The following is a 21,651-nucleotide window of genomic DNA, read 5'->3' as shown; positions in this document are numbered from 1 at the left end:
TCAGTCGAGCTGTAAATTATACTATTTAATATGATTTACTATTTCATATGTGTGAGCAGGATTAGTGTAAGTTAGATTTTATTTCTTTAGGATTTTCATATATTTGATCATTTCAAGTTTACAGCTCGGAATTGTTGAATTTTGTTGCTCATGAATTTCAGTCTAACACTTCCAATCTGAAAGCTTATTAACAAACTTTATTTTATGGCACTTTAAATGCAAACCCACTCATTTGCATAAAGAAGTAGTGAATAAATGTTTAAAAAATGATGAGATAAAGAATATATAAAATATGACTTGAAAATAATAAACAAAATGTAAGAAAGCATATTAATTGTTATTTATATTGTACAACAAATGTAAATACAGAAAAAGCTAATTTGAGCCTACATTTTATTTTGAATAGGATATTAATTTGAGTAATTTTTTAAAAGCGCTTTGGTCTATTATATATTTATCCTCTAATTATTTGTTTTGCTCTCCTTTAAAAAAAAAAAAGTTAAAAATTTTGATTTAAAAAAAAAAAAAAGATCTGAATCTAAGTACACCCACACAGCAACCTGCACCCGCACTCACTTTCACATCTGAAATAAGACGCCAGACGCTGCGGTTTACTTTAAACACGTAAAAGGAAATATATTTTTAAAAAAATGAAATAACAAAAAAGAACAACATTTCATACAGAAGAGCTGCTTTTCTCATTTGCAGAGGTAATTTACACAGGACTTGAAATGAAGACACTTTACTCAAAGTGGCACAACGGCAGCCAAACCACAGCTTGAAATATTGACTTTTTTTATTATTACTATTATATTATTATTGTTTTCCACTCCTCAAGCCTTCAACTGATGTGCCATACATGTGTGTGTTGTGCCACTTGTGGTAAAGCATGAGGTTATGTCACATACTGAGCTTCTTTTAAGGGTTAATATACACTGGCTCTTGGTAATTCACTCATGACGTACGCACCATTGAAACATTTACACACAAAATTTTAATCTTCTCTCCCCCCAGAAAAACAAGAATTCTCCTTTATTTATTTTTTTAAATATTTTTGAAGACAACAGTTAACAGTTCCAAAAATGGTGGCTCTACGATTGGACCGATCCCACCTACGTGAAGCCCTGTCCTTCCACACAAACATTTCAACAAGCATGGCTCACTGAGTGTTAGGAGAGAAGAAATGGTTGTCGTGGCGCCGGTCTGCCTGGCAGAAAGCAGGGGTGTGCATAGGTGTTAGCCACTTCTTCCCCAAGGCTCTGATAAGGCAGTTTTTCTTTTATTTTTTTTACCGTTGTTGTTTTTGCTTCCACTTCAGGAGCCGTGTTTAGTGGTGAATGTCAGTGCTTTTATTTCTTTATTTTTTTCATAGCTGGTAATGTCTCAAAAACAAACTTCCAGGTCCACCGATTCGCATTTTGTGTACAAGGGAGCAGAGTAAAGACAGCCAGAGAAGAGTAGGCGAGACGTTGTGAAAACCGAGATGACAGAATGCAGCACGTGTTTTCTTCATTGTCCATTTTGTGCAAACTGAGATGTAAACAAAGACCATCGAAGGCTGGGGAAGGAAGCATAGGACGTCAGGCTACAGCAACACGGGGAGAGACGACATAGAGGGGTGCAAGTGTGCTCGTTCAACAAACTGAAAGGCACAGAGGGCCGGTGAAATAAATAAGAGCTGAGGGAGAAAGAAAATGCCAAGTTTCCTGTGCTTTTCGTGTCACTCTAACTTGGACGTGGAGCTGAGGGAGTCGGTTGTCGCCACTATAGCAGCTTCTAATGTGCTTCAGAGTTCGGCCTGTTTGTCACAGGAGCCGAGGAGATTAGAGGGGAGAACGGAGTACCACAAGGAGTGCATTAAAAGGTCAACACGCACACAGGCAACCCCATAAGACTGCTTTATGGTCATGCTTGCTATTGTCTTTCCAATATTACCATCCATCATCAATTACAAAAGAAAAAGTACAAAATATCTACTACACTGCCCCACCACTCCCCACCATTCAACTATATTAGGACAGAACCATATTCACTTAGTTTTTTAGTCATTTATATATATATATGTATATATTTACACAACAATATGCCTTTCAGGCTGTTGAGAAAAGGGGCGAGGAGGAGGATGAAGAAGTCTCGGTAATGAGACATCAGTCATTAGTTTCTTCGTTTCTCTCTTCTTCAATAACAGTTTATCTACAGAAATGCGATTCTGATGAGAGATGTGATTCAGAGTTTAGATTCCACGTTGAATCAGAGATGGATCGTCGAGGGCGATGAGCGAGTTGCCGTTGAGTGTATGTCAGTAGACCCAGGAGACGGGAACCCACTGAGGAGTGGTGGACACCAGGTCCACGGCCTCCTCCAGTAGGCGGATGGTGTCGTCGATCTCGTTGTTGATGATGGTCTGGTCAAAGTAGTGAGCGTAGGTTTGCTGCAGCATCTCCGACTCCTTCTGTAGCCGCTGAAGAGATTCGTCCTGGTGGAGTGAGGGGGGGAGAGAGAGTGACATCAGTGCCTGGCTTTGGCTGAAGTACAGAGGTGATGTGCTTCGAGGCTCCAGTTCACCTTTGGAGTGGTGGAAAAAACGCTGAACTCTGCACGTGTTCCTAAACTGACCGTCAAGATTTTAGATAATGTTGCACCCACATTTTCTGCTTCAATTATTTAATGATGTGTTAATATTACACAAAGCAGGTAAGATAAGAGTCCCAGGATGTGGCTTTTGTAATAGTTTGAACTGGAAAAAGGATGAACTGAGTCTGAATATACGACCCAATCATCTAATTAATAGATGGCTCTTAAATAACTGCAGTATTTCTAGGGGTTAAATTGAACTAAGTAGTTGTCTTTTAAATAAGTCTTATACATTAGGAAATGATGGAGTTAATATCTATGAGAGAAGTCTATAAGAATAAAGATGTAGCCTCATTTGAAATGGAGTTCAGCTCAGTGTTAGGGCTCAGGCCCTTGCCCTGTTCACTATAACTATATTTAATTGAAAAAACCTTAAATCTAAAGTGTGTTTCTCAGAAATACTCCAACCAGATATTTACCCCAGTAACAGTTCTGAATACGAGGAAGGGAAAATGGAAGAGAGAGGTGGAAGCCTGATGAAACAACAAGGCGTGAAGTTGCATCACAAATGAAAAGGCACCCAAACAAAGGGATTACTGGAGGGATTAGAGGAATTAGAAGGAATCAAAAGGTAGAGTAGTGAACGAAGCTAGACTGCTGCTATTTAAACAAACACAGAGGGGCACAGATGCTTTTCTACAGTCTCCAAACAACAAGTGAACTCGCACCATTTAATTTGTACTTACAGGCAGTTTCCTGCACCACTTTGGGACCTTGAGTGCACGTGAAAATAGGCATGCCAAAGGAAACACAAACATGCTTAAAGCAAAGTGAGCACGTGCAGTGAGAGGAACGCACAAGACGACAGAAATGGATTTAAGATGCTCTTTTAGGCTGGGCTGTCCAGTTTGAATTCAGTGTGTGGTCCTTTGACCCCTAACAGCAATTACGCTAAAGCAGCACCCTCTTGATTTACATATGTAATGATGCTCTCATCTGTTTTCTTTCAACAACACACCATCATAATTCAGACTAGAAAGCCAGCGTAACTGTGCCATTAGTATGAACTTGGTTAGTACGTGCAGCGAAACATAACTGCCCAAGACGGGAAGAGCAAGTATAACAGAGAAGACCGTACCTCAGTCATGCCGGGGGTGATGGTGGGAGCCGCGATGAAGACGACGTATGGAGCAAACTCAGCTGTCCTGAGGATCTTTAGCGCCTGCTGAGGAAAGAAAATCTTAAACTGTGTAGTTCACAAAGTGGCACATGAGACTGTTCTATCAGTGGAAAGGTTTTTTATACTGCCCAGACCTACTATGCGAATAAGTAAATTACTGCAAGTTCCAACATAAGGGTACTTTCACTTGAACTTATACTTGGCTTCTAGAGGAGATGGCTAATTTTGGGGGGCTTCTGGTTATAGCAAGAAAATGTCCGAGCCGAGATGACTCGCCTGTGGCTCGACGTCTAGGATGGAGATCATGCCCTGGACATGGATCTGCCTGATAGTCTCCAGCCTGGTTCCATACATGGCATCCTCATGGCTGCCATACTCCAGGTAGTCGTTGTTGCTGATGTCCTGCATCATCTGCTCGTGAGAAACAAAGTAGTAGTTCTTTCCGTTCTCCTCGTCTTTCTTGGGAGGCCGAGTTGTGTCTGAGACAGAAGAGATGAATATAGAAGTTACACTCCCGATGATGACATTGCTGTGTTGTAACGGGTCAAACAGGAGAATCCACTTTGAAATTTAAATGTTTGAGTCATTAGTTTGCTGTCCAATCGTAACAAGAGTTTGTTGTGGAAGTATTTAGATCTTGCTCTTACGAGGAATAGGGTAGGCAAAGCGGTCGGGATGTTTGGTGATCAGCGTGTTCTTGATGTGCCTCCGACCGACTCCGTGTGCACCTGAATCAAAGTAGAAAGAAGAAATTAAATGCATTAGTGCAGTAACTCCACACAGATCAATCAGTTAGCTTTAAGTCTAAGTTTAGTAAGTTGCAGCGTCCTGACAGGAGTCCTCCTTGCCAATCTACGCTATGATGAAGCGTTTATTCTCATGTCCTCCACAGCTGTTGTCTGGTGTCCAGTATTTGCAGAAAAAAACTAATGTATATGTTTTCCGAATTGATCTTTATAGCTGGTGCTTTCATTTGCACTCCCTTGTAATTTTAGAAAAGGTAAAACTGAATATTAATCATGCAGCCCAGCATGTGATCAATGAGCATCATCAGTGTTCCCACTCCATTGTTTTCTAGTAATTAAAAGTTCCTGTAATTGCAGCTGGTAATGGCTGATTCAGAATAATACTTTCTGTATGTGCTCATCACAGGCTGTCTGAATCACTGGGCTTTTTTCTGAATAGTTGTTGGTACATCTTAAGTACAAAACAAGAAAGGCTAATTTGGTTGTTTGGAATGGAAATAAACAAGCCAGACCGACAGGTTTACTTTGCAGTGCAGAGTTATTACACTAAGGTGGCAGCATCTCACCTGCCCACAAATATAACACTTGCTGATAAATGACGCCTCTGCTCAGAGTTTGTCTCTAGTTAACATTTAAAGGATATAAATGTGTATTCAAATGCTGTGATGTGTATTTGTTTCCTGTTTTAAATGCACTGGAGATGTTACTTAGATTATCCTTTTTGATATTCAAGCATTAGCTTTGCCTTTTTAACTATGATGGTTAACTAAGCACACACAAGTTGAAAACATAAATCAGAGCAACAAAAGTAAATTTTTTTGTCACACCCGAATGATATTTAAGTACACGTGCAGACTTCAGGGAAGTGTAAGGAAGGCACTGCAGGTTTTCTAATCATTAGATGGTTTGATGTTCAGTCCCCAAGTGAAAGATGGATGTGCTTCAGTGCCCAAAAACACTATCTTCTGCCATTTATCTGATTTTGAGGGCAGCGCCTCTTGCCCCCGGTCTACTCCCAATCAGAAACCCAAACACCTAACTGGCTCCTCTCAGGCAGCAGCAGTAGTTCTACTCTTAGTCCCTCCAAAATGACCTAACCTGCAGCCTTTGGTCAAAGGTTAGGATGGAGATGTAGCTTTGCTGTCAGTCTGAGCTCTCTTCACCGCAACAGACCAGCATCTGCATAACTGCAGACACTGCACTGATCCCACCGTCAGCCTCTAGCCCCTTTCTTGCCTCACTTGTGAACAAGTTAGCTATACTTAAACTCCTCCACCTGGGACACCAAATTACAGTGTATTTATACTCTGTTAAATCTACACCGTAGGCACGCTGTAACCACAAACCCCTCGGAAAGCCTTACGGCACAACCTGATGTGCAACTACAAAAGTATCTGGAAAAGCAGAAGAGGTACTGAACGGGCCAGTCGTGCAGGCTGCATGGTTTGTAGTTGTAGTCATTTGCTTTTCTGTGTTTACTTACCAAGTAAAACCAGCGTTTTTCTCTTAAATGACGGCAGTTTAACCACCTCCTCATATGTCACCAGATCTAGTTGATCAAACACTGCATCAGAGAATAAACAGGATTAGCTATAAGTAAGAAGAGGGCATGCGTTACATGGAAATGCTAATTATAATGGACAGTATGAACTACTTAAACATGTTTTAGCGTATAAAATGAACTCCATAGATGAATTTTGAAGCGTGTGCTTAACAAATGAATGCCTTGTTCTCTCTGGTAAGCGTGACTTAGACCGCTGCAAAACACAGCAGCCCTCCAATAAATCCTGCTTCATCAAACCTCATGTTGCCACTGTACAAGGGTATGTTGTTGCTCCTAACTTTATATGAAGCAACACCTTTTGTAAAACTCCAGCCTTCATGAAGCAGAATGTATCACAGGGCTCTTTTCAGATCACTGTGGTGTCAGATGGGTGCACCTAATAAGGTGTCTAAGGGAACACATGCAATGCTGATGCTAATGAGATTAACATTCATTCCAATGTTTTGTCCCTGTGGCATAAATCAAACCTGGGATTCTCAGTCAGGCGGGCTTGAATTATTCAAATGCCGCCATAATGTACACCAACTGCTCATTCAAACAGGCACACCCGATGAAGGTCGAATGCCTCGAGAAAGCATTAAAACCTACTTATTTGCACTAACCTTGGTAAAACAGAAAAACTGAATCAAGCTGACTAACATCTCTTTAATCTGAATTACAAACCAGGGCAGCTCATAACAAGTCTGACAAAGCTGCTGTCATTCAAAAGTCAAGGAGACATCAGGAAGAAGACGAGGCATGAAAGCAGAGAGAAGGAAGAAATACGTAGAAGCTGGATGCCAGCTCTCTGGAGTTACTTACATGCAGCCATGTCATTGGGTAAGAGACAGCATGAAATATGGACAAAGGGTGGGAGCGGAAGGGTTAATAAAAAGACACCATAAAAGAAGACAAATCAAACAAAAAACACCATAACAAAACTTGTTAACAGAGCTGTTAGTCACTGAAAATGAGGTCAAATTGAGACGGCAGCAGAAGAGGTCTGTCAGAGGGAAAAGGCAACAGACATGCAACAGTTACACATACAGGATCATCTACAGTCACTACAACAGGGGCAACAGTGCCGTTACAAGGTTAGCAATAATCAGTCTTCATCACTTCAGTTGAAAGGACATGCGTCACAGCACTTCCTTTTTATTGCCCAAACAAGATATTAAGATTCTAACTGCACATTTATTAATCTACTGCACATTATCAAGGAGATATAGGAAAACAGTTCAGACTATTCAATGTAGCTTAGTTATATAAATGAATGAATAAGAACAGGTACTTGAGTACAGCAATACTTGATAGCTATTAAACCTTTGCTTATGAATCAAAGATCTCAAAAAATATTCTTGTTTTAGTGAAAAGGCTTCACTGCCAGGCTACCTGACAGGACTTGACAATATCAGGGACTAGTGCCTGTCACCATCACCACTGCAACCCCTAACTAGGGTCATATTACAGTTTTGCATTAGTGAGCGGTCAAGTTAACTGCTTACAGTAAGTGAGTGTTAGTGTGACTTGTTGGCTTACCTGCGTTGTGCTTGGCCAGGTATTTGTCTTTGTACTGTTTCTTCTTCTTGCCAAACCAGGTACAGCTGGCCTGCTGTTCCTGTTTGGTCTTCTCCATTGCTATACACGCCACACGCCTGAAAGCAACACATGCACTGTTGAATGGCCACATGTGACCAAAGGTAAATGTCAGCATGTGAGTGTAGAAGGAATTTAGCATTTTACAATAATGCAGAGGGGAATCATTTAAAAGAGCTTTTACCCTGCTTTACATTTATTTATGCACACTGACACAAGCACCAGCATTATGGTGGAGGGACTAATGTTGTGAAGCTACCTCCATCCCCCTCTAGGATACTGGTTAGTTCCAGGCTTGAATCCTGGCAGGGGTGCCTGGCTTCACAAAGACTTCATGGCCAACATAATAAGGTGTGTTTTAAAATAAAAAGCTTCAGCCACTGATGTGCATTTTTATTTTAAACTACAAACTTGTATTTTGATCTTTGTGATCAACACCGTGCATATTTGTGAACTTGTGTGGTGACTGCCTACCGTGCCCTGGCTACTTGACAAGTGTGGTTCAGATGAACTCGGGCATGTAATGCCATCACTAACCACAGCAAACACAACAGGAAGCAAGACACTGAAATTTACTCAGGCCCAGATTGTAAAATGTAGGTCAGTGGAAGGAGGACCAATCATTCTTATTGTTAGTACAATGTTAATACCACTCACAATGCACATTTAACAGGCTGTCAGATTTACATTTTAATGTTCTCGTCAATGCAGTCTGGGATTCACACAAACACACTCCTTATTTTCAAAGGCTAATCGCTGCTAACCGGCCAGCCCGTCTCTTCCTGCCTGTTTTCCTTCTGTATGGCCAGCTCACTGTGGCATTCTGCATCTACACAGGAGCGCAGAGGCCAGGCTGAATCCAGCAGGTGCAGAACGGGCTCATGTGCTGCTGCAGGGGAGTAGTAAACTAAGCTCTCTGTCCCCAGATAACAGGATTTCTGTTCCCGAGTTTGTCTTTAAATAACAAGAACATTACAAAGACAGAGTGCCTAGTTTTCCATAGTTGTACTACACAGCATGAGTACAGCAAGGACAGTAGTCTAAATACATTTGTACTGTAAGCGCATCTGTGATGTCATCCTTCAGAACCATGTTTCTTCTACACAATCACCAGCTGTCATGTTATTAGAGGTGCATCTGTAATCACTCAGGGTAGTCTGGATATTTTTACTATTTAGCGGCCCTACACTAACTTCATCAGAAAACTCCATAACAGCTAAGACTTGCTACAGTTTTAGCTTCAAACTGGCGTTGAATGTTTGCTGTACTCACCATTCCTGCAGTTCAGGTGAGGGGATGAGTCCGGCTGTGCCATTCTTGGTGTTCTCCAGCTTTCCTTGCCACCAGTTGTGGTCATCCTTGGAGATGATCTGAATGATGTCACCTACCCGGAAGCGGATGCCGGCTTCCTTGCATGGGATGAGGTCGTCTTTTGCCGGGTCGTACTCAAATTGAGCGCGTACATAAATCTGTAGGTGCAGAACAGTGAGAAAAGCCTACATTAGGTGAGGAGAGGACGACAAGCTGCCCTTATGAAGAGACCGGCTGCTACATTGGTAAGTAGTCAGAAATAAGACAGCAGTACAAAAGCCAGAGCAGGAAAAAGCACAAACACTCAGACTGATGAACAGCGGGACTAACGTGATCGAACAAAGAGCTTTGCTGCGTCTCTGCCTGCGGCTGGATTCATTGGCTTGTGCACATACATCCATATTCTCTCTACTGATGAACTATTATGAAGCCTAAGCTTTGACAGCAAACATGGGATCTAAGCACCATTACGATGAGGAACCAAACTTTGCGGGGCAGGGAGGGGAGGGCTGAGAGGAGTCGGGATCTACTTCTACGGAGGGTCCACCAAGCTCCATCTTACCTTGATGGACAATTTGTCCTTGATAGCAGGTCTGCAGATCTATGGGGTTGAGAGCATCACACACACACATACAGTATATCATGCAGTAGAAAATGTCGGGGGGAGTCAAGAAAAAGGTTATGAGGAACCCATACAAAAATACAAAGTTTGTGCTGCATTTTATATACACGTGTGTGTGTGTGATGATGGACTTTATCATGCAGAGGATATAAATGACAACTTTTGTTCTATAGTATGTGCTCTCTCTCTCTGATGGAGGCCCTACAGTGAAGACCAAGACTTGGTGTAATCAGAACAGGTGGAATGCGAAGGGGGGGGAAACACGAGTGATGTAGGTACATACATGCTGTGTAAGCACACCGTTGCATCGGGGGAGTGCACGTGTGGTGTAAACAATTAGGAAATCTTACCTGACGGCCTTTAGGCTGAATAGTCGATGGCAGGTCCTATTTGGCAACACACAAAGAGACTTTTAGTATTTTAAGAGAATGATCTTAATCCAGATCCATTAACAAGATGATTTGTTGCTATGAGCTTTCACTTTTGGTCACCGTTACACTGAACGTACCAGGATGGAGCTGGTCACACTAGCATGACCATTTGCAGGTGACTGTCGAGATAAATCCGGAGACTCTTTCTGCAACGGGATATAGAAACCTAAGGATTTAATTCCCCACAATGCATGTGAAACAAAATGTGTGCACTGATAGTTTTGTACCTCACAAGACATTGACTGGGATCGGTAACTGGGCACAATCTTGAAGGTGATGCTTCCCCTCATCTCTCTCTGTGGAGACGAAGAGCATTTTTTAAAATCTTTAACCATTACAATAGTTCAATCACAGAGGGACCACTGTTGCTTTTATTCACTCCCTATTTTTAGTGTCCCCTAGTAGTTTTTTGGACATTAGAAGTAAACAAACAGTTTTAAATGCTACTTGATGCCATCTTTTGGTACAATACATCACTAACATTACATCTTTAACATGCTGAATAAATTCAAAGAAATGCAGTGATATCAGCTGAAAAACTGCCTGCTCAGAGCTGGTGTGACCTACCAGCATCTTCTGGAGCTGTTCTACCGTCTGATTAGCAACGCTGATGCCATTAATCTCCCGGATCTCATCTCCTACATGCAGAGTCCCTGAAGTGCAGAAAGAATGAATTAATAAAGGTTACAAACGAGGCTCGTGGGTGTTGAGACATCAGTATTTCACAAATCAGAGACTAGGAACACCCCGAGAGCCCAGCCAACGTGGAGTCGCGTTGTGTTATGTCACATTACCAGAAGTCACTCCAATGTGAGAGTACAACATAAGAACTATCACACTTTGTTACTCACAACACTTACTAGATGAATGAGGACATTTTAAATGCCATCTCATATGACATGATTTACCTTGTCGATGGATCATCCCACCATGCATGATGCGGGCCACAATGCAGTGGTTGAGGTCGTTCATTTTCAGAGTAATGCCCTGGAACAGACACAGGGTCAGCGCATAACTATTCAGTTTTTTCAATTCAAGTTTATTTACATAGCACCAAATCGCAAGAACAGCTGACTCAAAGCACTTTATATTGTAAGACCTTATGATACTACAAAGAAAACCAACAATTATATGAGGAAGTGCTTTGGCGACAGTGGAAAGGAAAAACTCCCTTTTAACAGCAAGAAACCTCCAGGGCTCATCTGCCGCGGCCAGTTGGGGGTGAGGAGAAGAAGACAGGACAAAGACGCTGCTAATGGCCAGATGACAGCGTTTTCATTAGCCTCTGTGCCACACCCACCATTATACTCTTCTATTAGAAATAATGCTGAACCACAAATAATCGCAGTAGCTGTAGCTAATTTAGTTCCCACTGTTGTTGACATAGAAAAGGTTTTAACTCTAGGTTTCTGAAATGTGAGCTTCCTGCACACACCATGGGCTCATCTGTGTTCTTCTGAAACTGAACCAGCCGAACCCTGGTGACATTTTCCAAGTCCATGTCTCCGTTGGTGCTGTCTGGGGAGTCTCCGTTCAGGTACGGTGAAGTAGGCGGGGGAGTCACCCTCAACGCCTCGTCGCTGTACACCTCGTGTGCCACCACATCGTGGGTCTGCAGCAGAGCCTGGACACAAACACTCAGTGTTAAGACTTGCAGACGATGACAGCTCTTTCCTGTTTTGGATGGTGGTGTGTATTGGTCTGCCTTGTTTATTTGTATATTTTCTCTTTCACCCTGCAAGGGGGTTAACCGAGAGTGAAAATAAAGAGAAGCTTTATTTTCAGCAGCATGTTTTTGAGCTGTCTGCTCGCCTCGCTCTTTGAAAGTTTCATTTTCAGGTATTTTCTGTGAAACACTTTGGTACTCCTGTCTGTGACGGGCAAATGTTGCTCATTTGTGTTCTTTATGACATCCAAACGTTTAAGGGAATTTCTACATGTGACAAATACTGAACTCAAGGATGAACTAATTACAGTAAGGTGGTTAAAAAAAAAAAAAAAGGTCATCGTGACCTCAACAAAAAGCTAACCTAAAAATATAACATTTGCAAATCATGACATTTTACAAATCTGTCTCATAGGTCAAAGATTAACTTCACTGCATCAGCGTGCCCTTTAAAATCATCACCTTAACTAAGAGGTGGAGAAGCTGACTCTCTGGTACCCACCTATTAAATTACTTCACAAATCTTTCATATATTAGATTCATCCAGACCACAGGTGTCAAACATGAGGCCCAGTAGCCAGAATTGGTCCAGCAGAGACTCTAATGCTGGACAGCAATGGAAAAAGTGAAGGAAGGCGTACATTTTGGACTTTTAACTGTATTTTCATGAGTTTAACAGCTTTACCTTCACTCATAATGTGTAATTAAAGTTCCTTACACTGACAGGAGCTTCACTGGTCTGCCCACGTAGGCATCTGGCCCACGATATAAAAGGAGTTTGACGTCCCTGATCTAGACAGACAAACTGAGACTGATGTGCAGAAGCACAACAACAAGGCAGCAATTCTCCTTTTTCTTTAAAGGACCCCAGTGTGTGTGGGCCCTATAGATACGTGGGTATTAATGCCATGCTGTTTCAGGGTTATTCTTTCTGGGTGCAGTTTTTGTGTCAGTGCTGAGGCAGAAAATATTGGTTCAAGCTGGCCAAGAAAACATGCTGCAAAATCCCTGTCAAGAGAAGGTACGTGTGAGCACACACAGTGTTTTTGTACGAGTGTGAAGAGAGTGTAGCTTACACTAATCCTCTTTGGGCACTAATCATGTCACTGACACACAGGGGTTTTTTTGGGTTTTTTTTTTTTTAAACATCCACCAGCCCAGCTTGCCAAATGATCACAGCTGCTCATCAGAGCGACAGCATGTACACTGATGATGCATGACAGTCAGGGAGCTTTGGAACAGCTGGCACTAAAGGCTTTTGACTTGCAGTGAAGAGAGCAGCTGAAAAGAACTAATAACAAAGACGTTAGTGCGCATTTACAGGACACGTCAACAATGGACTAAATGTTTGATGCTGAATCCCCCTGAATCCTCACTGCTTAAGTCCATAATTAAAGGGAACAAAACATGTCCTTGCATCACTACTTCATAACTGAAGTGATTACTAAAATCATACAGCTCAGAGGAAAAAACTCAAAGGCGTTTTCTGCCCCATGTGCTGCCACACTAAGCCCCTTCACACCAGTTCTGCTAGCAGCACAGTTAAATGTCTGTGGCAGGATTAACCAGGCAGTCAGGTCAGGGTGCAGGACAGGCTAATTGGATTTAACCAAACTTAAAGCATGACAGCTCCAGTTAAGTGTCACATACCGATTCAGCAGAGAGACACACAAACACACAAACAGCTCGGCTTCTTATGTTTCTAACCCAGATACAGAACAGCGGTACCATCCTACAGCTAGCTGCTGTGGATAGCGATACACACACACACGCACGCACACACACACACGCACAGAGTAAAAACAACCCTATTCTGACTTAAATACTTTAATACAAAGCTACTCTCGACTAGAACCTCAGTACCTTTACATGAAAGCCACCACTAACTTCTTCTAGCTCAGTTTCTATCTTCCAGGTCTTTCATCGGTATCCTCGGCATCCCTTCGTCTCTGGTTTGTACTGGCCGCTAGAATCATCTGACGATAGTCTAGCTGATGCAAAGCCAAAGTATCGGCACTGCTTGCAGGTGGAAGCCCTTTAGTACATGCTCTCTTCAGCTCTGCTGTCTGTGCCTTTCCTGTGCGAGCGCTCACCAAAAGCTCAGGTGCTAAGCAGATTTGTAGCCCAGGGAGTTATGTGGGCTGACAAAAGGACCCAACTTCTGACACAGAAGGCTGTAATCCCAATTCCTAGATTAAGAATGTGTGTGCTGCTGTATATCCCACCATGAAGTGTGGCTGTGTGAGGATCCTCCTGAGCTCCTTGGCCTCCATATTCTCTGGGTAACAGGAGATGGTTTCCAGTACCTGCAGAGGAAAATAAACTTTTAGAGGCGAGCTTGGAAAGACGATCTATAAGCTACACTTCAGAGAGTTTAGAAGACATTTTTATTTCTAGATTTCCTCACCTCTTTGGCTCTCTGCACTCCGTCACTTGGAGGATTTCTGATCTGAGGGGACGACCTGGTGTTGATTTTGTCATAAAGCTGAAATAACAGCAACAACAAACAGCTAATGACATTCAGGAGATGATAATGCAAGCAAAGATGGAAAGCCCAAGGAGCCGTGTGGAGCATACATGTGGTTTACAGTGGTCCCTCGCTATAACGCAGTTCACATTTCGCGGCCTCGCTATTTCATGGATTTTTTTTTGTGCTTTTTTTTTTTTTTTTTTTTTTTTTTTAACAGCGCATTGTGTTCAGCATCCTGATTGGCTGTAGGCCATTGTCAATAAATCTCCTCCGTGCTGTGTGTCCTGTACAGTACAGAATGCGTTCAGCTTGTCAAATTTACATAAATCTTCGATCGCTAGCAGTGTGACTCTGAAATGCTGTACTGTATGTTTGTAAGTTTTCCCCCCCAACAAACACAACAATGTCAATGAAACGTTTTGCACCATCAAAAGCAATCGCTGGACTTATTCTTCTACGAAGGTTTGAACTTTGAGAGTGTTTAAACAAGAGAGAAAAGTGTCAAAATGCTCATGCCTGTCTGAGAAAAGTGTATAAAGTGTGTAGTGAGGGGTTTTACAGCCTTAAAACATCTATAATAGTTGTAAAAAAATAAAGCTGGCTACTTCGCAGATTTCACCTATCGCGGGTTATTTTTAGAACTCCTGCGATAAACGAGGGAACACTGTATTGTTGATTTGTCATGGCACCTACTGGATACTTTAGATACTGCAGAGGAAGCGTTTACTCACATCTAACAGAGTGTGGAGGTGCTGGTCCTGGAAGACGCTGTGCAGGAAGTCCATATCTTTCTCACTGCAGTCTGTCAATGCATGGATCTCCTCTAGACTGTCCAAAACCTGTGATACTGCCCCTGTACACACACACACACACACACACACACACACACACACGTACGTTACACACTCCAAATATACACTCACTCATAATTACACAAACATTCACAAGTACACAAAGCAGTCTCTTCAACACTACACAAAATGCAAACACTGAACATGGCACACTACCAGAAACAGGCAAAAACACAAACAAAACAAAAACAACAAATTCCACAAATAACCCAAAAAAAAAAAAGAAAATCACAAACAGTACAAGTGAAAACACTGGAATACACACACACACATAAACACTCAGAACTATTGAACCCCAAGTACCTGCTGCATCGCCCACACATGCAGCAAAACCAGAGAAACAGCGGTACATGGCATCAATACATCAGAAGAAAGTCAGTTCAAAAAGTCACAGTGTGGATGACGAGGAGCAGCACTCCCAAGGAAAACAAAAACAAAAACAAAAAAAAACGCAGCAGGGAGAGAATTACAATCTGACACACAACGTTATTAAAATTCTTCTCAGGCCGTGTAAACATGAACTGTGTGTGTGTGTGTGTGTGTGTGTGTGTGTGTGTGTGTGTGTGTGTGTGTGTGTGTGTGTGTGTGTGAGAGAGAAACAAAGTTTAAAAAGGCTCAGAAAGATCACACCTTAAGTGAAACCACAAAAGTGTCACCAATTTAACTCAGTAACACTTCAGCTCACAGTTTGACAAAGCCTTCCGAGGCTAAGACACGACTTCTGTCCTTTATAAAGATAAAGATTAACATTACATCTTAATTTAATAAACAGTTAATTATTCAGACTTGCAGACTTGAGGCGGTTTACTATAAGTGAAGCTTTGTTTTAGAGGAGCTTGAGCCTGTTTTGCTCAGTTATGAAGGAAGCCTACAAAAATAAGCCCAAAAAACTGAGCTGAAGAAAATACGCGAAAGACTTTGTTCTAAATATGTGCAATAACTGACGAACAGAGGGCTAATCGGGAGTTCTGTGATGTATGAAAGATGCAGCAGAGCAGAGTTTAAGCTGTTAAAAACTTCCTCTTTTTTTAGCACATCTTAGTGAGAGCTCTTTCTTCAACTTGAAAGAGCTCTCACTATATTATATAAAAATAACCGGTGAGTCATAATGTTACGAAAGGCTAAAGATTTAAAAAAGAGAATACAACACTTCAAAACTTGAGGCTTTTACACACCGGACGTGGAGGACTGGTGTGAATGTCGCATGTGTTTTAAAAAGGTTTTTTTTGGACTCGTATGTTCTCAATGCAGCTGTTCACACTAATCGCACAATTATGCTCAACAATCTGCAGATCGAGTTCTTTTTTTTCCTGGTTTTTCGGATGTGAACAGACCGATCTGACCAAGCAGACCACATACAATAATCCTATTTTACTTCAGACACCCAGTTAGCTGCTGCTCTGGGTCAGTCGGCTCTCTGAAATGTTTTCTCAAATGTGATTCGAACTTCGAATTCGAACTTTGATTCGAACTCAAATATCGATTGTATCGATACCAAGTTGGCATCGGTATCGGATTGATACTACTTCTTTACTTTAGGTTCCGCTCTTGTTTGCAGTGCTGTGGTTTTGGCAAAGACGAAACAGCCAGGTCGCCGGATTCGCCGCTCCTGTGTCAGCGCACAGCAGGCACACTCTCCTCCCCCTCCACCCTCTTGAGGTGAGATGTTGCGCCGTCACGTGACGTGACTTAGACGCTTTGGGGGTTGTTAAGTTGTTTACACATTATTTATATTTTCACCAGTTGTTGTTTTTGTTGTTGAGAATTTTAATTGTAATTTTTGTATTATAGTTTCTCAACAGCACTTGTTTTAATTTGTTTACTGGTTTGCGAACACTTTTTTTTTTTTAAAGATTTTTCAAAAAATAAATAAATAAAAAATTGATAATATTAATTTTCTATTTAATTATAAACTATGTCCTAATTATGTCCTGGGTTTAAACTATTTAATAATAAAAAAGGAAACCTCACAAAAACACTTATGGTCATGAAAATTAATTGAAATTAAGCGATTCAATGATGCATCCACCTTATTTATCGAAAAGTATCGCTATAGGCGATACTGGCCCGTATTTACTTGTCGGATCGATACCAAAATATTCAGTATTGCACACCACTACTTTCAATTCAATTCAATTTTATTTATATAGCGCCAAATCACAACAAAAGTCGCCTCAAGGCTTTCCTTGTTTAGAAACATCCAGACAAACTCATCACTGCTTGATGTGGATTTCATTTTTTTTTTCCCACAAGCTCACGCATGCAAAAGAATTCTGAATTTCATGTTGTTTTTATCGAAACACGCTCGGTGCGTAAAGGCCTGTACACAGCAATTAAAGGCTGATTTATTAGAGTGCATGAAGACAATGATGTTTAGTTTACAAATGCAGCTAGAAGTAGTCAAACATGCTATGATAGTGTAATGAGTAATCATTTAAATGGGAACATGTTTATTCATTTCATATTTTTATTCTTGACCTCTATCAGAGCAGCATCTAAGTTCAAGAATGACCTTTATGTAAAAAAATAAATAAATCTGTCTATCTAGAGCACAATAAGTGCCCTTTAGTTACCAGCATAAATTTGGGAGACAAATTGGTTTACAGGAAGCTGTGAGCACCAGTAAAAAGCAGCTTGCTCTGAAAAGTGGAGATAAAAGATCTTATTGTTAGTTAGGACACTGAGGATGCAAGCATCTTATCGTCTTTACTTTTGTTTTTGCTCACTGCACAAACTACTCATCAGCATGTCTTAATCTGGTTTTCAAAGCTTCACGTTGCCACAATAATGGAGATGCATGTGCTTCATCTTCACAAGTCAAAAGGAAGCAGTCAGAATAAACACACACCAGAGCAAAATAAGTTCTTTAAAAGAGGAGACAGCAGAGGAGACAGAGGGGGCACAGAGGCATGGAGGATTAATACCCACATCATTCAACACATGGGAGAAATGCAACAACAGAGCAAGTGATGTCATGGTGATATCACACATCCACAATCTATGAGTGTGGAGGGGGTAAGAGGAGGGGGTATACGTACTTTCAGCAGCTAGCAGTCCTAGAGACAGCACAGCAGAAGGAGAAAACAACACCAAAGAAAGAGAAGCTGAGATTAGAGGAGGTTTAAAAGCAACTACGGCTGCAGAGATGAACAAAAAACAAAACGCAGCTACGGCAGACAGAGAGAATCAGCAAAAGCAGCTAAATCTGGACAAAGTCTGCCGAGCTGCTGCAGGGATCTACAACGCAACACGTCTAGTCGAGCAACATGTCTGAAGCAACACAGCTGCAAAAATAAAACAGTCACCAGGAAGCATGACTGCAGCAGACTGCCAGCCTCAGCACAACGGACATACGAGTCCACGTGGCTGCAGCAGCTGCTTTTACAGCACAAACTCGGAAAAAATTAATAAATAAATAAACAAAACAGGTTCATTAGACTGATCCCGCTGATTAGCTGACACTGAAACGCACTCTGTTTCTATCGTTTAGAACTGGGTCGGGTTTCTTTGTGTTGCTCAGCTCTGGCCGGCACGGCCTGCAGTCTTCTCAACAGCAGAAGTGAAAGTGGAACGCTGAGACAGGGAAGTGAGGCTGCTGTTGGGAAATGTGTTCATTAAACAGGGAAGCTGTGCACCGACAGCTGCTTTTCACAAAGACACCAGAATAGAAACCACGTGAGCACAAACAGAGCTAGAAAGCAATTGTGATCATGTTCTGTTGCGCAACATGCACACACTGAACACTTTTAAAGAGGGTTTCAATAATTGAATCCATCCATTAAAATAACCTTACTGTAATCAACACCATTTCACTGTCCTTCAGGTTATATTTGAATTAATGTGGCATGCTTTTCACTTCTTTTAGGCTCTTTGTCATACACACAAACAATCTAATACCTGCGTCTCCCTGTTGCAAACACATTTAGAGGAAAAAGTCTGCCTGACAGTTACCTGAGGAGGTGGGATCATCTGAGAAATCATGGAGCTCCTCGGGGGGGTCACCATAGTAGGAATTAAACTTGTGGCTGGAAACAGCAGCCAGCACTGCACCCTGGGACAGAGAGTAGGGGGTAACATGGATATTAAGTGAAATATACGTATATAAATAGATGTTATACATAAGAGTTTATAGTGTTTAAAAGGTTGAGATGAGAGTAAAAATTCTGCCAGCAGCTTAATCTGGGTCATTAGAAACATCTGCACAGAGGGGATGTGGAGAGACTTCCTCTCATATCTAAACCTTTCCTCTTGGAGTCTAATAACACTGCGCTAACCTTCAGCTTCCTCCTGGCGTTGAACTTTCTCAGCTGCTCAACTGTTTCGGGCAGGTGGATCTTGTAGGCATACCTGTCCCTCTCCTGCATTTGTTGGGAATCACAGACATAAAGATGAAGGACATTAGCGCTTGCACAGAGACAGTGAACGGATGTGAAAGCAGAGCTGTGGTTCTGAGCAAAAGGAAGTGTGCTTGAGTTAACATCAGTCAGGCCAGTGGTTTAAAGGTGAATTTGAGCTTGCGAAAACATTTACAGCAGGCAGCAAATATTCACGCCCGTTTCTGGGTTTTTAAAATAGTAAACATGATAATGAAAAAGAAAAGAAAAAAAAGAGGAAATCAAACGACAATAACCTCCTACAGCTGCCGAGATGTGAAGTGAGAGTATTTTTACTTGCATTCAGTTAATTTTAATGTTAGCAGTGTGTGTGTGTGTGTGTGTGTGTGTGTGTGTGTGTGTGTGTGTGTGTGTGTGTGTGTGTGTGTGTGTGTGTGTGTGTGTGTGTGTCTTGTGATCTTGCCTTCAGCCAGGGGTGGTTGAGAGCCTCATAGACAGTGATTCTCTCAGCAGGGTCAAGCATCAGCATGCGCCTCACCAGGTCCTTGGCGCTCTCAGAGATGTGAGCCCACTGGCGCGGGTTCATCTGAAACCCAGAGAAATATTCAGAAACGCGTGAAGTAGCCAGGATGGCAGCCGAATCTGGCAGTAATTAAAGATCCGAGGACAAATTACACACCATTTAATGCTTCATAAATAAACCCACATCATTTTTCTCCCCCCTGTTGTGCAAAATGTTTCGGTGGTTTGCTTCATTGTTTTACAGTTTGGTTTTTTTGGCAGCCGCTTGATGGAAGATAGCAACGGTGTTGTCCATCACTCTGCACACTGCGACTGCATCTGCTACAGATTAGTGCACCAAACAGGAAACTCATACTGTGCTGAAAGCAGATAATTCATCAGACCTTTATCTTAGTTTTTTTCTGCTGATACAGTCACTTTATTCATCACCTCTCACATTCTTGTTGTGTGAGAGGAAAAGCTGAAGACACCGGGGGGGGGAGAGGAAAGGCAGGCCGCAATTTGAAGTTCTGAAGTGATGTGGTAAAAGCACTGCATTCAGTTCCTGTAATCCAAGACCTCAACCTTGTATCTAACATGCACAACAGCACAGTTCAGTCTGAGCCTCAGGGCCAAAGCTCTGGTGCTTCTCTGTTCACCAACAGGCCGTTTTGGCATTTAGCGCCTACCTTGTATTTCCCTTTGATGATAGCCTCAAACAAGCGCTCCTTGGTGCCGTAGAAAGGCAGGCAGCCGGACAGCAGAATGAAGAGGATCACTCCACATCCCCACACATCTACCGGTTTGCCATAAGGCTCCCTTTTCACCACCTCTGGGGCCATGAAGTGGGGCGTGCCCACTCGACCTGAGGAAAGAGATAAATTTCATACACTACGCTGATACAGTTTCATGATGAACTTTTTATTATTATTATTATTTGAAACACATTTAAACAAGCCCGTCCATGCTCTTTTTTTTTTAGGGCGCTGCTGCTTGGAGAATATCTCACAATCCAATATGAGAGAGTCAGAGTGGATAGCTCAGACAGTTACATGTTGTGATTCATCTAATGAGCATGTCTTTGGACTGTGGGAACAGACTAGGGCTGCTCGAGGAGACCCACATAGACCTGCTTACTCATATCCAAAATACTGCCCGGTCATTTCGCTCAATCCAGCCTAAACCACAACCAGTGAAAACCTGTTTCTAATAACGTGGCAGTTTTTATTAAGTAGGATATTTTTATTGAAACATTACAAAGAAACAAACAAATCTATTACATTTCATTATTATTAAGGTTGTGGACAGAATGTAAGCATGAGTGAGACGTACAGTAAGGGGGGAAAAACCCGACCTTTAAAAGAGACTATGGAGGTGACTGCATACATAAGCATTAGTCTGCGTGAAGTCTGTTACCTCATTAACAAGTCAGTGCACTTTGCTGTCATTTCTGCATAATTGGTAACCACAGGTGTGGGGGAAGACCTACACTTGTTATGTGGGCCACCTGTAATCACGGAATGCAAGAAAACCCTTGAAAAGTGTTTCAGTGTACCTCCGGCTACTAAACCAGACTCTCCCAGCTGGATCGCCACGCCGAAGCCTCCGAGTTTCACTGGAGCAGAGTTCTCCTTTGAGGCCAGGAGCACACAGTGAGGCTGCAGAGGAATGAAAGACACGCGTCAGCACAGTGCAAATGAAGACAAGCTAATACTTGGTACAATTAGGGCCCGACTGATGCGGGACAGTCCCAGCAGACTTTAAAAATCACACTGACTTTTTTTAAAATAAAAGAGGCACAAGCACAGACACTGCAGAGCATTGCT

At 42.0% G+C, this 21,651-nt stretch overlaps 1 protein-coding gene across 9 annotated transcripts in view; it reads right to left on the bottom strand.

Annotated features, from left to right (window-relative positions):
* Nucleotides 1-610: 610 nt before the first annotated feature.
* The window catches only part of LOC146360910 (peripheral plasma membrane protein CASK-like), a 50,104-nt gene continuing 29,063 nt past the window's right edge, over nucleotides 611-21,651 (bottom strand). Inside the window, exons 6-28 of one of the 9 annotated variants that reach the window (XM_084920355.1) lie at nucleotides 21,381-21,483; nucleotides 20,515-20,690; nucleotides 19,788-19,910; nucleotides 19,265-19,348; nucleotides 18,942-19,041; nucleotides 18,029-18,046; nucleotides 14,871-14,992; nucleotides 14,077-14,154; nucleotides 13,895-13,975; nucleotides 11,439-11,627; nucleotides 10,912-10,990; nucleotides 10,571-10,656; nucleotides 10,231-10,299; nucleotides 10,081-10,149; nucleotides 9,923-9,958; nucleotides 9,513-9,551; nucleotides 8,912-9,108; nucleotides 7,583-7,698; nucleotides 5,984-6,064; nucleotides 4,402-4,482; nucleotides 4,031-4,233; nucleotides 3,713-3,796; nucleotides 611-2,476 (exon numbers count right to left, since the gene is read on the bottom strand). In XM_084920355.1, coding sequence (XP_084776481.1) covers nucleotides 2,300-2,476; nucleotides 3,713-3,796; nucleotides 4,031-4,233; nucleotides 4,402-4,482; nucleotides 5,984-6,064; nucleotides 7,583-7,698; nucleotides 8,912-9,108; nucleotides 9,513-9,551; nucleotides 9,923-9,958; nucleotides 10,081-10,149; nucleotides 10,231-10,299; nucleotides 10,571-10,656; nucleotides 10,912-10,990; nucleotides 11,439-11,627; nucleotides 13,895-13,975; nucleotides 14,077-14,154; nucleotides 14,871-14,992; nucleotides 18,029-18,046; nucleotides 18,942-19,041; nucleotides 19,265-19,348; nucleotides 19,788-19,910; nucleotides 20,515-20,690; nucleotides 21,381-21,483 — 2,391 coding nt within the window. In that variant the 3' untranslated portion in view covers nucleotides 611-2,299. Of the gene's footprint in view, nucleotides 2,477-3,712; nucleotides 3,797-4,030; nucleotides 4,234-4,401; nucleotides 4,483-5,983; nucleotides 6,065-7,582; nucleotides 7,699-8,911; nucleotides 9,109-9,512; nucleotides 9,552-9,922; nucleotides 9,959-10,080; nucleotides 10,150-10,230; nucleotides 10,300-10,570; nucleotides 10,657-10,911; nucleotides 10,991-11,438; nucleotides 11,628-13,894; nucleotides 13,976-14,076; nucleotides 14,155-14,870; nucleotides 14,997-18,028; nucleotides 18,047-18,941; nucleotides 19,042-19,264; nucleotides 19,349-19,787; nucleotides 19,911-20,514; nucleotides 20,691-21,380; nucleotides 21,484-21,651 lie in introns of all 9 variants that reach the window. The other 8 variants (XM_084920354.1, XM_084920356.1, XM_084920357.1 and 5 more) reach the window with 8 other exon arrangements.

This window comes from Perissodus microlepis, chromosome 23 (assembly GCF_051167445.1).
Source record: "Perissodus microlepis isolate ML-2025 ecotype Zambia chromosome 23, ASM5116744v1, whole genome shotgun sequence".
In the NCBI taxonomy this organism is placed as follows: domain Eukaryota; kingdom Metazoa; phylum Chordata; class Actinopteri; order Cichliformes; family Cichlidae; genus Perissodus; species Perissodus microlepis.
The sequence above is the reverse complement of the archived record's forward strand: the minus strand, read 5'-3'. Positions and strand labels throughout refer to the sequence as shown.